The sequence below is a fragment of the Bos javanicus genome, chromosome 16 (genome assembly GCF_032452875.1).
Source record: "Bos javanicus breed banteng chromosome 16, ARS-OSU_banteng_1.0, whole genome shotgun sequence".
In the NCBI taxonomy this organism is placed as follows: domain Eukaryota; kingdom Metazoa; phylum Chordata; class Mammalia; order Artiodactyla; family Bovidae; genus Bos; species Bos javanicus.
Genome location: NC_083883.1, coordinates 37,675,283 through 37,693,111, shown reverse-complemented (window position 1 = coordinate 37,693,111; position 17,829 = coordinate 37,675,283). Strand labels below are relative to the sequence as shown.

The window sequence follows — 17,829 nt, the reverse complement described above, 5'->3', positions numbered from 1 at the left end:
ATTCAGAGTGCAGATTATCTGTGTTTTTGCTGTTCTGTTTTTTTGGATCATTTGTGCTTTTGGTGTCTTATCTAAGAAACCATTGCCTAACCCAAAGTCACAAATGTTTCCTTCCAACAGTTTTTCTAGCTTGGCTCTTGGTGTTTAGTCTGTGACCCATTTTGAGTTAATTTTTGTATGTAGAGTGAGGTAGGGATACAGTGTCATTTTTTTGGTCTGTGATACCCAGTGGTCTCTGTACTATTAGTTGAAAGACTGATCTTTCCCCATTTGAATGGGCTTGGTGCCCTTGATGGAAATCAGCTGGTCAGATATGTATGAGCTTGTTTCTGGACTCTCTCCTGTTAGATTAACCTGTATCTATTCTGTACCAGTAGTATACTGTCTTGATTACTGTAGCTTTGCAGTACGTTTTGAAAATAGAAAATGTGTCTTCCAACTTTGTTTTTCATTTTTGAAACTGTTTTAGCTATGTTGGGTCTCTTGCATTTCCATATGAATGTTATACGGGTTTTAAAATGTAGTTCTATATTTAAGGGTTTTTTTGGTATTTTATAAGGGCACACCTCACTGACTTGATTTCTTAAGATTCTGGAATTGGGATGTAATTGAAATGAGATATTTTGTTAAGTATGTTTGATGTCACAGGGAACAACTTGGTTTCCTTATCCTATTTTATAATAATCTATTCCCTTTCTCCTACATGATTGTTAAATGTTACAAAATTGACCTTGAAATAGAATTATTTAACTTTACATAGATGAGTAGTTAAATACTTCAGTTCACCATAGTTTAGGCCCAGTGAATGAGTACTTCCTTTAACACTGACTTTTGTATCATTTTATGTAGGTGTGCAGTTTAATGGGACAAAATATGGGTTTTGTCTTCAAACAAAAGTTTGAGTGCTGACTTACTCATTTTTTGTTATATAACCTTGGACCAGTGTTCAAATTATCTGGGCTTTACTATTCTTGTCCATGAAATAGTATCCCTGATTCTGTCAACCTACATTGTCTGTCATGAGAATGCAAAGAGATCATGTATGTAAAGAACCAGCTACTTAGTAGGTATTCTAAAAATTATTATTGTTATTGTCATGATTAATGGTTATTATTAGTGTCTTAAAGTTTGAATGGCACTGATTTATTAAATATTTTGAGAATTGTTTTCCTGTTGTCTGGGCACTAGGAGATGAAGAAAAGTCATTCTAACAGAACAGAGTGTAAAAAATTGAACAGAATATCTCCAGTTTGTGTGCCTATTATCTTAAGAGATATTCTCTTCACTGATGTTCATTGGAATTTGAGAAAAGATTGAGTAGCTGATATAGGAGATACTGTTTTTTTGTGTCACATGATTTAAAGAATATTGTCTTCCCCTCACTCTCTTTATATTCTTATTGACCTGCATTCAAGTTCTACTTATTTATATACCACAAGACATTATTGTAATTTTATATATGCATTATTTATTTAGATTTACCCACATACTTATATTTCCATTGTTTTTGGGAACAATGGTTTCCTTCTATTTCTTGAATCATCTTGAACCATTTTCTTTCAGAATTTCCAGTGGCAATAAATTTTCTGTTTTTACTTGTCTGAAAATATCTATTTCACCTTCACCTTTTGAAGGGTAATTTTCTTAGTTATAGAATGCTGTGTGCAATTGCTTTTCATTCTTTAATTTCTGATTGATTAAAAAAGTAGATTCTGGTTCTCTGGTGAAATTATTAACCTTTACATATATTTTTCATACTTATTTTGAAAATTTTGTCTGATAACTAGGGTATTCATGGATTTCTATTATTTCTTTTTTCCTGTTGGTCTTCTTTTTTGGTAGATCTCGTAGTTTATCTTTGAAAGCTTGACATTGCATAGGAAAACCTGTATTTCCATTTCTGGAGATTCAGGCAGCTAAAATAGAGGAAGTGTCACTTCAGCATGATTAAGGGCTAAGCATTGCGTGAATACAAAACTTGTTTCAAATTTTGTTAGTATTAGTTTACCTTAGTTTACCCATGCTCCTGGAGTGTGATGTTCCAGGAGCCACAACAGAAAGGCTACTGAAAGCTCCGTTGGACAAACACAGGCTTGAGCTCCCTTCTCTAAGATTTCATTTTCTCTAGGATCCTTGCGCCTCCAGTTTCGGCTGGTTTGGTAGGCTCAGATTCCAATATCTGTCTACTTATCCCCATGACCTTGTCAAAAATCTCTGCCTCTAGACGGCCTTCCTCTGTCAGCTTCTTGGGCTTCTTCATCTCTTGTCCAGCTTGACTTGAGTCTCAGCACATGTCGTCAGGTAAAAGCAGCATAAAAAGTACTGTGCTCACCTCAGTGAGCTTCCTTTCTTTCTGAATCTTAGATTATCAAATCTGGCTGTCTTAGGTGCTCTCCAATGTCATCAGATAGATCCTTTTTTTTTTTTTTCTTTTTTTATCCCACTTTTCTGGTTGTTCTTGGAAAGCAGCAGTCATATGCCGTAAGCTGCATTATTAGCCAGAAACAGTACTTCCTCAGTTTACTTTCTTTGTATTAAAGCTGTTTTCTGAATAATGAATCATGAAAAATTCTACCATCTGGTATAGAATTAAAGAGTGTGATTTTGTGGTTAAGGCTGCCTGGATAAATGGAACTACCAAGTCTCACTGGTTTTTTATTTGCCTCACCTTCAATTACATGTCTCATCATTTCTTTTATTTCATAATTTTACCTATTTTAATGAAGGCAATATTTCAATAATGCTTTTGAACAAATGGATATTTTAATATAGATAGTAAGGTTTTTGATAAACTACTACTATTTAAATTTTGTATTAAAAGGAGAGTATAATACTAGAATACACAATGAAACCTAAATTTTAAGCAGTCATATTAAAAAATAAAAATAAAATGCTGTATTTATAAGGATTAATATGAAAAATAACGAAAGACTTGTATTAAGACAATAGTGTATCTCTTATCTTTTTGTTTCTCTTGACTACTACACATTATTTAAATGTGTCTTTTTGGGTGATTTCGGGAAAAATAAAATAGTGTCTTAAAAAGTGCCTCTATTATAGCTTATGAATATGATCATAAATATAGCTAGACATACTATTATTAGAATTTATAAGTGAATTATCAATATAAAAGAAACTCATCTATATACACTAACCAGAGAATCAGATGCTAAATCTAGAGTTAGTAACAAAACCCTTAGATTCCTTTCTTCCTTCCTCATTTGCTTATTGTGATGAAGGACCTTTAGGGGCTAAGCTATTATAGCGTGTGATGGGAAATTCTGCCTAATAGTCAAGGAAAGAGGGCCATCTTTGACTTATGTTTCATTGTATACACCTCACAGATCTTCATCTAGAGGGAGCTTAAGTGACCAAAGGGCCTTAGTTCCTGTGCTCTGAAATCTACTTCTGCTTTTGTGTTTAGGACCTGTTTTCCAGGGGTTCCCAGCCCTTGGCTGAGAGAAGCAGAGATACTAAAACAGGCCCACCCATCACCGGAAGTCAGGGAACTCTCTGAGGGCTCTCTGGCTTGAGCACTGCCTGATGTCTTGCTGAACCTTCCTTAGACTTTAGAGCAATTCAGGAGGGTTCCCCCCAAACTTCCTTCTCTCTCTCCTTCAACTCAGGGTCAACTCTGTATTGTGGTCTGTCTGCTTTCTCTGGATCCCTCCCTATTTTCTCTGTTAGGAATTTCCATTCAGAATTTCTCCTACAGGAATAAGATTCTTGAATGTTTAATCCTGTCTTGGCATCTTGTCTACTTCTCGGGGGACCTAGACTAACACATTCTCCCACTATTTCTATAAAAAGATACTATCATGTGAAATTACTAAGGAGAGAAAAGATGCTTGCTATAATCTGAATGACAACAATATTCTAATACTGCTGGAATCTTAAACTTAGAACAATTAGAACTTTATGGAGAGGTACTGAATTATAACAGTTGTCAGATAAGGAGCTCATGTTCTAAAAAAGTGTCAGTTTACCCAGGATGATTGGGTGGCTGTGAAGTATTAAGTTCATAAATCAACTCTGAGATATCAAAGGGTATTTAATAAGAAATTAGAGGAAATATTTCTAAGGATGTGTTGATAGCTGTCATATTGTTGAAAACCAGAATTATTCAGTTATTAATAAGTATTATAATAGCAGATTTGTTCATTGCAAATATTTGGTCATTCTTTCAACTCATAGGATTTTTTCAAGAGGGCTTATATTTTGTATGTTATTGTTAAAATTCTTCTTTCTTTGCAGAATCATAGTGAGAGATTCGTTTTCATCGCAGAGTGGTTTGATCCAAATGCTTCACTATTTCGACGTTATGAGCTTTTATTTTACCCCGGCGATGGATCTGTTGAAATGGTAAACGAGCCTTTCTTTGCTTAAAAGTTGGCAAACGGAGTAAAGGTGGGATTGGGGGAGGAATAGGATTGCCTTTTTTTCTAGTTGTGTCTATGTGAGATGATGAATGTTCATGGAATTTTTGTGGTCATCTCTTCATGATTTATGTGAGTCAAATCATTATGCCATGTTCCTTAAACTCATATATTAATCATATCTCAACAAAACTGAAAGAAAAAAATACATTATTATTTGGGAAATCAAAAAATTTGTTGGCATTATAATTCCATTACAAGAAGATACTTTGTACCTTTATTTTTTTAATAGAAATTGTTTTTTCAGTTAGAAAACTGAAGTAGGGTTATTCATGTTTTGTATTAATCAATAGTCAAGTGGTTGTAGATAAAGATTATCACAGTCATAAATGTCAGTATTATTGAATGCTGTTATCACTACAAAAAGTCAGATTGTAGAAGACTGAGCCAAGAGATCCTGCTTATTTCTTTGTGTCCCTTTCCTGACAGTCCCTTTTGCAGGCTGACCTATCTGGTATTGGGATTTTGTGTAGGCAAGAAAGGAGAAATTTGGCATCTTGGAGGCACTAATTTGCTACCATGATTTGGAAATAAACAAAAATTTCTATTCAGGATTTAAAAGTATCAAATTTGTAATTTTTATGTTATTACTGGATTAGGCTAGGAAATGCATGTTATCAAAGAAATTATTACTTGTACTTGTAGCAAAAATGAAACAACAAAGGTCCGTCTTGTCAAAGCTGTGGTTTTTCCAGTGGTCATGTATGGATGTGAGAGTTGGACTGTGAAGAAAGCTGAGCGCCAAAGAATTGATGCTTTTGAACTGTGGTGTTGGAGAAGACTCTTGAGAGTCCCTTGGACTGCAAGGAGATCCAACCAGTCCATTCTGAAGGAGATCAGTCCTGGGTGTTCATTGGAAGGACTGATGCTAAGGCTGAAACTCCAGTACCTTGGCTACTTCATGCGAAGAGTTGACTCATTGGAAAAGACTCTGATGCTGGGAGGGATTGGGGGCAGGAGGAGAAGGGGACGACAGAGGATGAGATGGCTGGATGGCATCACTGACTCAATGGACATGAGTTTGAATGAACTCCGGGAGTTGGTGATGGACAGGGAGGCCTGGCATGCTGTGATTCATGGGGTCGCAAAGAGTCGGTCACGACTGAGCGACTGAACTGAACTGAACTGAACTGATGTAACTTATGTTTAATAATACAGAATTAATAACTTTATTTCTAGTTTATAATAAGGTTAACATTTCCTACTGACAATGATTTGTTTTATTGTATTGTTTTTGATTCCAGCATGATGTAAAGAATCATCGCACCTTTTTAAAGCGGACAAAATATGAAGACCTTCATCTGGAAGATTTATTTATAGGCAACAAAGTGAACATCTTTTCTCGACAACTGGTGCTGCTTGACTATGGAGATCAATACACAGCTCGTCAACTGGGCAGTAAGAAAGAAAAGTAAGAAAATTATTATGTAATCTTTTTTTAAATTCTTAGAACATTATGTCTGTCTTGGTACCAAATTCGAATTTCTTATTTCTATCTTGTGTTTTTTATAGTATAAGTATTTTTCAGTGATCCAATTCAGTGTTAGGACATTTTTAGAATTCTGTGGAGCAGATTCTGTAATTTTTTCCTCACTTAGATAATAAAGTGATACCCATGGTCTTAGACTGTGATTATTTTCTGGAGGGAAAAGTGCAAATCTTTTATATACACCCTCATCATTCTTCTAACTGGGAGCTGAGACTTTAAGTCTTGGTTTGTGGGGCAAAAGTAGTGAGTGCCATAAGCTAAATGGAAACTCAGAAGAGAGTATTAATATCTGTTAGCTGTTTTTATATCAGACATTGTGTTAAAATGATTTCTATGCATCATTTGTTTAAGCCCCACAACAACCTAAATACAAAGGCTAATACTATTATTATTAATTCCACTCTGTTAGATGGAGAAGTTGAGGCTTAGAGATGTTAGGTAACTTGCTGAAGATCGCAGAGTAGAGGCAAGATTAAAGTCCAGTGTCTGTATGAATCAGGAATGGGAGGATTTAATCACAGGAGAATGAGTAAGACCTGCAAAATGGTTGTCTTCTTTCTGTCTCAATTCAGATTTTTGTCTCCTGTGGCACCTGGCACATCTCCTCACACATTACAAGCACCTTATCTGTGTTAGGTAAACGAATCATTGAATAACAATTTAAAATTTGTTATCTACTCTTTCCTTTTTTTTATTCCCCCCATTTTCAAATGATGACCATTGATCTAATTGACAAAGATGTTTTTGTATTGCTGACTAAGTCGCTAAGTCTTGTTCAACTCTTTGTGACTCCATGGACTGCAGCATGCCAGGCTCCCTTATCCTTCACTATCTCCTGGAGTTTGCTCAAACTCATGGCCATTGAGTCAGTGATGCCGTCCAACCATCTCATCCTCTGTCACCCCCTTCTCCTCCTGCCCTCAATCTTTCCCAGCATCAGGTCTTTTTCAATTAGTTGGCTCTTCACATCAGGTGGCCAAAGTATTGGATCTTCAGCTTCAGCATCAGTCCTTCCAGTGAATATTCAGGACTGATTTCCTTTAGGATGGACTGGTTTGATCTCCTTGCAGTCCAAAGAACTGTAAGAGTCTTCTCCAGCACCAAAGATTGCTTTTAATATAAATTGTCTCTTTTTGAGTATATTCATAGATATCTGATAAATACTGACTGATCAATTGAAGATAGAATATTTATTTTAAAAAGAAACAAATGTACAAAAACACTGTGATACAAAGAAATTTAATCCATTTTGGGATCACAACTGCCTCCCCAAAGTCCATTGTATTGTGCCTCAAACAATGAAGTATTCACAGGAGCTGCCCCACAAAATTTATTGAATAAACAGTACATCTTTGAAAATAGTTGTGTCTGGAGGAAGAGCTTCTGGCTGGCTGCTTCCCTGCCTTCTCCTCTCCCTGCCATTGTGTGTTGCTCTTCCTGTGACATGGAAAAAGTATAGCATGGTGTGTCGCTGGTCTTCTTTCTTCATTGTTTGTCAAAGCTACATTTGTCATTCTGACTTTTCCTCAGTTTTGATTTAGAAGAGAGACAAAAACAAGTTGGAATTATAGCTGAAAATTAGGCTATCCAGAAAACATTACTAAAATGACATTGTAAGTTTTAATCTCTGCATTTATGAGTTTGCAGCTTTCTGAGTCTAGCTTGAACTGTATTGAAATGGAATTTTCATTCTTTGGTCATCTTTCCAGGCTCTAGTTTCTGTGGCTTATATTATATGCTCTTAATCTGACTTGAGGGATTCTTTGTATCTGTGGAGTGATTATTGCAGTAGTGAAGAATAGGGATCACTGGTGGAAGTTAAGGCTGCTGCTGCTGTTAAGTCACTTCAGTTGTGTCCGACTCTGTGTGATCCCACAGACGGCAGCCACCAGGCTCCCCTGTCCCTGGGATTCTCCAGGCAAGAACACTGGAGTGGGTTGCCATTTCCTTCTCCAATGCATGAAAGTAAAAAGTGAAAGGGAAGTCGCTCAGTCGTGCCCGACTCTTAGCGACCCCATGGACTGCAGCCTACCAGCCCCTCCATCCATGGGATTTTCCAGGCAAGAGTATTGGAGTGGGGTGCCATTGCCTTCTCCAGAAGTTAAGGCTATCTGTATAAAAAGCTCAAAAAACTATTTAATTCTACAGGAAAAAAAAAATCTATCAAACTATTTTTTGAGGTTTGCCACCCAAATAATAGCTGATTACCTAACATCTGAGTCTCCTCATAGTAATATTCTTTCTGTGATTTTTAAAAAACTCTTTATGATTCTAGAGGTGCTTTGATGCTCAGTGTGGTATTAGTACACAGGTGGTGATGGATCAGTGAGATGGTGAATGATTCATAAAAAAGAAAAACCAAAGATTCCCAGGACAACTCGAAATAGGAAAAAAAAAAAAAGAAGATAGAATGTTAGATAAATAAGAATCTCATTATTATGAGATCTACTAATAAAAGTCTGTGGGGTTAAGGAAGCATCAACCACAATTCCTTTATTTACAAGAAATAAATATTTATAACTTAAAGTTTCTGAGCACATGCTATATGCCAATCACTGTGGTAGGCATCTCAGTTCACAACTACTTCAAGTTTTCATTTAAACTAGCAAAAATAGGTAAATGAGGGAGACAGGGTTAATAGTATGACCCAATCAAAGTAAAATCTATAGCATATATATATATATATATATGTATATATATAAAACCCAATCAAAGTAAAATCTATAGCAATTATTATAAATATATATAAATTATTATATCTGTAGTATGGAGAAGGCAATGGCAACCCACTCCAGTTCTCTTGCCAGGAGAATCCCATGGATGGAGGAGCCTGGTAGGCTGCGGTCCATGGGGTCTCGAAGAGTCGGGCACGACTGAACATCTTCACTCTCACTTTTCACTTTCATGCATTGGAGAAGGAAATGGCAACCCACTCCAGTGTTCTTGCCTGGAGAATCCCAGGGATGGGGGAGCCTGGTGGGCTGCCGTCTATGGGGTTGCACAGAGTCAGACACGACTGCAGTGACTTAGCAGCAGCATATCTATAGTAATTATTGTATATATTATATATTGTATATATAGCAAAGTAAACTCTATAGCAATTATTAGATATTGTGTATAAAGTCTGATTTTTCTACAGTGAATGTTGTTGTTTCCCTTTTATAGAATAGTTCAGTAACTTGGCCATAGTCACACAGCTGCACAGAAAGGGGAAACAAGTAAATCTTGTCGTGTTTGACTTTAAAACTCATTCTCTTTCTATTAAACCTCTAATTCATATGTTGGTAAATATTAGTGAATGGACTGATTTAAAAATAGGAGTAGAAGAATATGAAGGCAGATTTTAAATATTTGGGCTTTATAAATATAATTAATTAAAATATGTGCTGTATTATATTTTTACTGACTAAAATTATTTTGCCATTTTGTCTTCTGATTCTTTCCTAACTGCAAGGGGGTTAAATCCAGCAGCCATTTGGGTGACTTAAATAAGCTTCTTCAGAATTAGAGTTTTTTAAAAAATACATTGTTTCATTTAAATGACCAAAGATGTAGGCGTATGGAGAAATACATGCATGTCTATCATGGTCCCATGGAAATATCTTCTATGTAGTAATTGTAACTTAGCCTAGCTCTCAGTTTTATATAGTGTCAAGGAGAATTTATGAACTAATTACATCCTTATTATGTTAATCATACTCAACTCCTTTCTTTCTGGAGTAAAGCCTCTTGGAGAGGGAGGAGTATTTCTGTGATGCCTATCTGCTAATTTTGAGGCACTTATCAAGATAATTCTGTTCTATGTAATTCAATTTAGCTCACAAACTAGCCTCAGCTTTCGAATTCCTCTTAACTGTTGAAATCTGACATTTGATTCACATTTCTATTCTCTTTTTCAAAATCTCTGTATTGAGGTATAATGGACAAACAAAAAACTGTAAATATTTAACACATCTTTGGAGTTTGGAGATAAGTAAAACGTGTGAAACAATTACCACAATCAAGGTTGTAAATTTATTTATCACCTTCAAAACTTCCCTCCCTCCCTCTTATTATTTTTTACGTTGATTTTTCTTTTGTCGTAAGAGAACTTAATGAAAGATCTACTCCCTTAGCTAATTTGTAACTTGTTCCCTTTATAAAGCTCCTCAAATCAAATGGATAAATGTTATTAGTTGTCAATGAGTCAGAGTATTTGATTTTTTAAATTGTTTTGTTTCCATTTTTGTCTTTTTAAATATTTTTCTCTTTTTTTTAAAGAGTATTTGATTTACATTTTGTGTGGTAAAAATGAATTGGTGGGCTTCCCTGTGGCACTAGTGGTAAAGAATCTGCGTGCCGATGCAGGAGACCCAAGAGATTCGAGTTCATTCCCTGGGTTGGGAAGATCCCCTGGAGTAGGAAATATCAATCTGTTCCAGTATTCTTGCCTGGAAAATTCCATGCACAGATGAGCCTGGCAGGCTGCAGTCCATGGGTCCACAGAGAGTCAGACATGACTGAGTGACTAAGCAATGAATTGATGCTTTATAGTTTTACTGTTCAGATGTAAACACATCATACAGTCTTCGTGTCATCTCTTGGGTTCAGTTAGTCTCATTCTCCTCCTAATTTTTAACTGATGGAGCACTGATGTAGGTGCCAGATGTTAATCAAAGTAAAGTACTGGTTTAGGCTGTCTAGTATAAGCCACCTCTGAGAGTGGTTGAGATTTTCTTCCTGCCTATTTCACTCACACGGCGGGCGATTCAGTTCTCTTAATTATAGGGGTTAATTAGCCCTTGGTAACTGGTGAACCCACCTGATGTCAATTCCCCCTGTAAATAGTAGCTTCTCTCTGCCCTGAGTAGCCAGGACTTTGCTACATCCTGCCCACTGTAGCAAGGTACTCTTGCCTGGAAAATCCTATGGATGGAGGAGCCTGGTAGGCTGCAGTCCATGGGGTCGCTAAGAGTCGGACACGACTGAGCGACTTCCCTTTCACTTTTCACTTTCATGCATTGGAGAAGGAAATGGCAACCCACTCCAGTGTTCTTGCCTGGAGAATCCCAGGGATGAGGGAGCCTGTTGGGCTGCCGTCTATGGGGTCGCACAGAGTCGGATACAACTGAAGCGACTTAGCAGCAGCAGCAGCATCAGCAGAAATGACTTAGCAGCAGCAGCATCCAACTGTCTGCCCCACACGGTGAGGTGTTGCTCTAGAACCCTGCTTCAGGCATGTAAGTGCCCCTCATGCATTAAACCCCTGAGATCTCTTTTGGTTTCTCTGGCTCTTTCTTCTGTCTTGAGGCCTGGAAACTAGCTACAAGGCTTACAGGCCTGTGGGTGCAGCCTAACAACCTTACATGGCAAAGAATCATTGTAGATTTGATTAAGATTACAGGCCTTGAGCTGGGGAAATTATTCTGGATCATCCCCATAGGCGCAGTGTAATCACAGGAGTCCATAAAACCAGAGAACCTTAACTGGCTGCAGAGAACCAGAGTGATGCCTGTGTGAGAAGGACCTCATCTCCATTGTTGGCTTAGAAGATAGAAGGAGACCACAGCCAAGGAGGGGGAGCCTTAACTGTCTTTCTCAAGAATAGGTTTGATTGATAATAAATTTTTTGTTGATATCTTTTTATCATCACTTTACTTTCAGGTTTGTTAAGTTATATATTAGATATATCTCTTATAAACAGAATGTAGCTCCTTAAAAAACATTCTGCCTGAAAACCTCTAAATTTTCACTGGTAAGACTAGTGTAAGACAGAGTGCCTGATGAACTATGGATGGAGGTTCATGACACTGTACAGGAGATAGGGATCAAGACCATTCCCAAGAAAAATAAATGCAAAAAAGCAAAATGGCTGTCTGAGGAGGCCTTACAAATAGCTGTGAAAGAATAGACGCGAAAAGCAAAGGAGAAAAGGAAAGATATATCCATTTGAATGCAGAGTTGCAAAGAATAGCAAGGAGAGATAAGAAAGCTTTCCTCAGTGATCAATGCAAAGAAATAAAGGAAAACAATAGAATAGGAAAGACTAGATATCTCTTCCAGAAAATTAGAGATACCAAGGGAATATTTTCTGCAAAGATGAGCACAATAAAGGACAGGAATGGTATAGACCTAACAGAAGTAGAAGATATTAAGAAGAGGTGGCAAGAATACACAGAAGAACTTATTTAAAAAGATCTTCACGACCCAGATAATCACGATGGTGTGATCACTGACCTAGAGACAGACATCCTGGATTGTGAAGTCAAGTGGGCCTTAGGAAGCATTACTGCAAACAAAGCTAGTGGAGGATATGGGATTCCAGTTGAACTGTTTCAAATCCTACAAGATGATGCTGTGAAAGTGCTGCACTCAATATGCCAGCAAATTTGGAAAACTCAGCAGTGGCCACAGGACTGAAAAGGTCAGTTTTCATTCCAATCCCAAAGAAAGGCAATACCAAAGAATGTTCAGACTACTGCACAATTGCACTCATCTCACACGCTAGCAAAGTAATGCTCAAAATTCTCCAAGCCAGGCTTCAGCAGTACGTGAACTGTAAACTTCCAGATGTTCAAGCTGGTTTTAGAAAAGGCAGAGGAACCAGAGATCAAATTGCCAACATCCACTGGATCATGACAAAAGCAAGAGAGTTCCAGAAAAACATCTATTTCTGCTTTATTGACTATGCCAAAGCCTTTGACTGTGTGGATCACAATAAACTCTGAGGAATTCTTCAAGAGATGGGAATACCAGACCACCTGACCTGCCTCTTGAGAAGTCTGGATGAAAGTCAGGAAGCAACAGTTAGAACTGGACATGGAACAACAGACTGGTTCCAAATAGGAAAAGGAGTACGTCAAGGCTGTATATTGTCACCCTGCTTATTCAACTTATATGCAAAGTACACCATGAGAAATGCTGGGCTGGATGAAGCACAAGCTGGAATCAAGATTGCCGGGAGAAATATCAATAACCTCAGATATGCAGATGACACCACCCTTATGGCAGAAAGTGAAGAGGAACTAAAAAGCCTCTTGATGAAAGTGAAAGAGGAGAGTGGAAAAGTTGGCTTAAAGCTCAACATTCAGAAAACTAAGATCATGGCATCTGGTCCCGTCACTTCATGGCAAATAGATGGGGAAACAATGGAAACAGTGGCTGACTATTTTTTGGGCTCCAAAATCACTGCAGATGGTGACTGCAGCCATGAAATTAAAAGACACTTACTCCTTGGAAGGAAAGTTATGACCAACCTAGACAGCATATTCAAAAGCAGAGACATTACTTTGCCAACAAAGGTCTGTCTAGTCAAGGCTATGGTTTTTCTAGTAGTCATGTATGGATGTGAGAGCTGGACTGTGAAGAAAGCTGAATGCCAAAGAATTGATGCTTTTGAACTATGGTGTTGTAGAAGACTCTTGAGAGTCCCTTGGACTCTAAGGAGATCCAACCAGTCCATCCTTAAGGAGATCAGTCCTGAGTACTCATTGGAAGGACTGATGTTGAGACTAAAACTCCAATACTTTGGCCACCTGATGTGAAGAGCTGACTCATTTCAAAAGACCCTGATGCTGGGAAAGATGGAAGGCAGAGGAGAAGGGGACGACAGAAGATTAGATGGTTGGATGGCATCACTGACTCAATGGACATAAGTTTGCGTAAACTCTGGGAGTTGGTTATGGACAGGGAGGCCTGGTGTCCTGGGGACCATGGGGTCACAAAAATTCGGACACGACTGAGCAACTCAACTAAACTGAACTGAAGACTAATATATGTATATATACATATGTTGTACTTGCATTTTTGTACATATGTCTACATTTTACTGCTTTCCTGTTTTTTCATTTTTTTTTTCATGTCATTTTTTTGTTGGTGGTGTTTATTCTTCTTCAGTTTTTTTCCTCTGAGTCTTTTATTGAAGACATAACAAATTACTACAAAGTCAGTTGCTTAAATAGTATGAATTTATTATCTTAGTTTTGTAGATGAGAAGTCCAGCACAAATGTCATCAGTCTAAGATCAAGGTGTTGGCAGGCAAGGCTGCATTGCTTTGTGGAGGCTTTAAGGTAGAATCCGGAGAAGGCAATGGCAACCCACTCCAGTACTCTTGCCTGGAAAATCCCATGGATGGAGGAGCCTGGTACGCTGCAGTCCATGGGGTCCCTAAGAGTCAGGCATGACTGAGCGACTTCACTTTCACTTTTCACTTTCATGCATTGGAGAAGGAAATGGCAACCCACTCCAGTGTTTTTGCCTGGAGAATCCCAGGGACGGGGGAGCCTGGTGGGTTGCCGTCTATAGGGTTGCACAAAGTCAGACACAACGGAAGCGACTTAGCAGCAGCAGCAGAAGGGGAGAATCCATCTCCTTGCCTGCTCCAGCTCTTGAGGCCTCAAGGAAAGAGAAGCCTCACTGCCTCAGCTTTGTGACCCATCCCAGCTGAAACCACTCCACAGCTGATCTAGAAGATCTTGAGAAACTGTATTTTTAAGGGAATACATTTTGGGGTGGTTTGTTATCAGCAAGCAGAAAACACAAGTTCCATTACTGGGTCAGGAAGATCCCTTGAGAAGGGAATGGCAACCCACTCCAGTGTTCTTGCCTGGGAAATCCCATGGACAGAGGAGCCTGGCAGGCTACAGTCCATGGGGTCGAAAAGAGTTGGACACGACTGAGCAACTAAACAACAGGTAACAATGGCACTATTAATATATTTTTGTGGCCCTTTTTTTGTGTGCTATCTTCACTTTTAAATAATATATATGATTCCTGATGCCTATCTTACTTTCCCTCCAAAATAAGTTTAACTATTATCTATTGAATAATTAAACAGTGAAGACATGATTGTACAGTAGTTTGAGCATTCCTTGGCATTGCCTTTCTTTGGGATTGGAATGAAAACTGACCTTTTCAGTCCTGTGGCCACTGCTGAGGTTTCCAAATTTGCTGGCATATTGAGTGCAGCACTTTCACAGTATCATCTTGTAGGATTTGAAACAGCTCAATTGGAATCCCATCACCTCCACTAGCTTTGTTCGTAGTAATGCTTCCTAAGGCCCACTTGACTTCACAATCCAGGATGTCTGTCTCTAGGTGTGTGATCACACCATTGTGGTTATCTGGGTTATGAAGATCTTTTTTGTACAGTTTTTCTGTGTATTCTTGCCACCTCTTCTTAAGATCTTCTGCTTCTGTTAGGTCTATACCATTTCTGTCCTTTATTGAGTCCATCTTTGCATGAAATGTTCCCTTGGTATCTCTAATATTCTTGAAAAGGTTTCTGGTCTTTCCCATTCTGTTGTTTTCCTCTATTTCTTTGCATTGATCACTGAGGAAGGCTTTCTTATCTCTCCTTGCTATTCTTTGCAACTCTGCATTCAAATGGGTATATCTTTCCTTTTCTCCTTTGCCTTTCATTTCTCTTCTTTTCTCAGCTATTTGTAAAGCCTCCTCAGGCAGCCATTTTGCCTTTTTGCATTTCTTTTTCTTGGGGATGGTCTTCATCACTGCCTCCTCTACAATGTCACGAACTTCTGGCCATGATTCTTCAAGCACTCTGTCTATCAGATCTAATCCCTTGAATCTGTTTGTCACTTCCACTGTATAATCGTAAGGGATTTGATTTAGGTCATACCTGAATGGTCTAGTGGGTTTCCCTATTTTGTTAAGTCTGAATTTGGCAATAAGGAGATCATGATTTGATCCACAGTCAGCTCCAGGTCTTGTTTTTGCTGACTGTGTAGAGCTTCTCCACCTTTGACTGCAAAGAATAAAATCAGTCTGATTTCAGTATTTACCATCTGGTGATGTCCATATGTAGAGTTGTCTCTTGTGTTGTTTGAAAAGGGGTTTGCTATGACCAGTGCATTCCCTTGAACTGAACTGACTGAATCAATGCTTTGTCTCCTGTAGGCATTTAAAGAGAAAATGAAACTGCATTTTAAACTAAACTGCAAAACTTTTCACATTGCTTCTTGTTCACTGCCGATATGTTTTATATTTTCTTTAAGAGCTTTGGTTCCTGAAGACATTTCTAGAGCTTAGTATAAACAATCATGGGTTAGTTTGGCCTTATAATATTTAAACAATTGAGCTAAGAAGTGACAATTTTAATTGTATCTTCAATGAAGCCTTGTAAAATGCTATGAGACTCACTTGCTTCAAAATAAAAGGTAGTCCATTTATGACAAGCTCTATCAGACTACAATGAACAGCTTTTGTTGTTTAAAAGTTTTAAAAGCCAGCCATAAGTTTTAGGGTTCCATGGACAGAGGAGCCAAGCAGGCTGCAGTCCATGGGGCTGCAGAGTCAGAGACAACTAAGCGACTAACACACACATAAGTTATATCCAACACTAAGGATATTTTTATGATTATATTCTTAGCTAAGTTTGTCTCATTGGGGGAAAAAAAATCGACTATGAAAAAGCCAAACATTCTCTTTTTATAGATTCCTTGAATTAATACCAACATATCAGAACAACTGAAAATAAAAGGAAAGTGGCAGCAATTTTTAATCTTATTTTGTGTGTCATATAAGCTGAATTACTCCAACTAATCTGATTTTACCTTATATGTACAAGTATTAATCTTGAGGATTTGTGATTATGTTCTTTTTTATATATTAATAGTAACTTTATTTGTGGTGTGGAAGGAGCACAGACCACCCAGGAGTCATGTTGTTGTAGCCATGCGTTCCGGGAAACAAACTCACTCAAAAGGACAATGCAGATAGTGGAGTGCAGTTTATTACACCGGGGGGCCCAAGGCAGAGTCTCCTCTTAGCCAAGGACCCCAACCAGCATTTGTGAACATCTTTTATACCCCATGTGTACATGTCTGAACCTGCCACTCCAAATTCCTTGAGACTTACATAAACCAAGGAAAATACAATCCCAATAACCCCATCATTCATGTGCTATGTGCTCATGTGTTTAAACAGTCAAACAGTTAGCCAGTAATCAAGAAACCCGAGGTTACACTCTGATTGATACAGAAAAATTTATGGGCTGTCTGGAGGAAGAGGTGATTAGTGTATGTTTTCTTTTAGGCGATGAGTAACCTAGATACGATCTTCAAGGTTCCCCTGTCTGGAGGGGGTCTTATCCTTCTGTTGTTTTCACAGGCACTAAACACAGAGTTCAGAGTCCATTGGAAAGGTGGCCTAAGATGGAGTCCAGACCCTATGAATTCTTTCTTCAGTGTGAGCTGGTGTTTTGTCCTGAAAATGCCATACACCTGCTGTGTGACCTTTGGAGAGTAACCTCTCTGGGTTTCATTTCCTTGTTAGTAAAATCAGGAAACTAAGGTGCTCTCCAACTCCAAAAATATATTCATTCTGTGGCTTCGGAGGGGAAAATGCATAGCTCTGATGTATCCTCTTAGAAAGAAAATGTGATTTGAGTCGGTTCTAGTGAGGTGGATGAACCCAGAGCCTATTATACAGAGTGAAGTAAATCAGAAAGAGAAAGACAAATATTGTTTATTAACACAAATGTATGGAATCTAGAAAAATGGTGCTGATGAACCTGTTTTCCAGGGCAGCAGTAGAGACCCAGACATTGAGACAGACTTGTGGACACAACGGGGCAAGGTGGAGGGGTGGGGCGAATTGAGAGAGTGACATTGAAACATATGCACTACCGTAAGTCAGATAGATAGCTAGTGCATCCGGTCCCATCACTTCGTGGGAAATAGATGGGGAAACAGTGGAAAAGTGTCAGACTTTATTTTTTGGGCTCCAAAATCACTGCAGATGGTGACTGCAGCCATGAAATTAAAAGACGCTTACTCCTTGGAAGGAAAGTTATGACCAACCTAGATGGCATATTCAAAAGCAGAGACATTACTTTGCCAACAAAGGTCCGTGTAGTCAAGGCTATGGTTTTTCCAGTAGTCATGTATGGATGTGAGAGTTGGACT

The 17,829-nt window shown here is 38.2% G+C and overlaps 1 protein-coding gene across 1 annotated transcript in view; it reads left to right on the top strand.

Annotated features, from left to right (window-relative positions):
- Positions 1–17,829, top strand: part of NME7 (NME/NM23 family member 7) — a 248,398-nt gene that overhangs the window by 39,361 nt on the left and 191,208 nt on the right. Inside the window, exons 2-3 of the mRNA XM_061382555.1 lie at positions 4,255–4,362; positions 5,681–5,847. Of these exons, the coding sequence (XP_061238539.1) occupies positions 4,255–4,362; positions 5,681–5,847 (275 nt within the window). The remainder of the gene's footprint in view (positions 1–4,254; positions 4,363–5,680; positions 5,848–17,829) is intronic.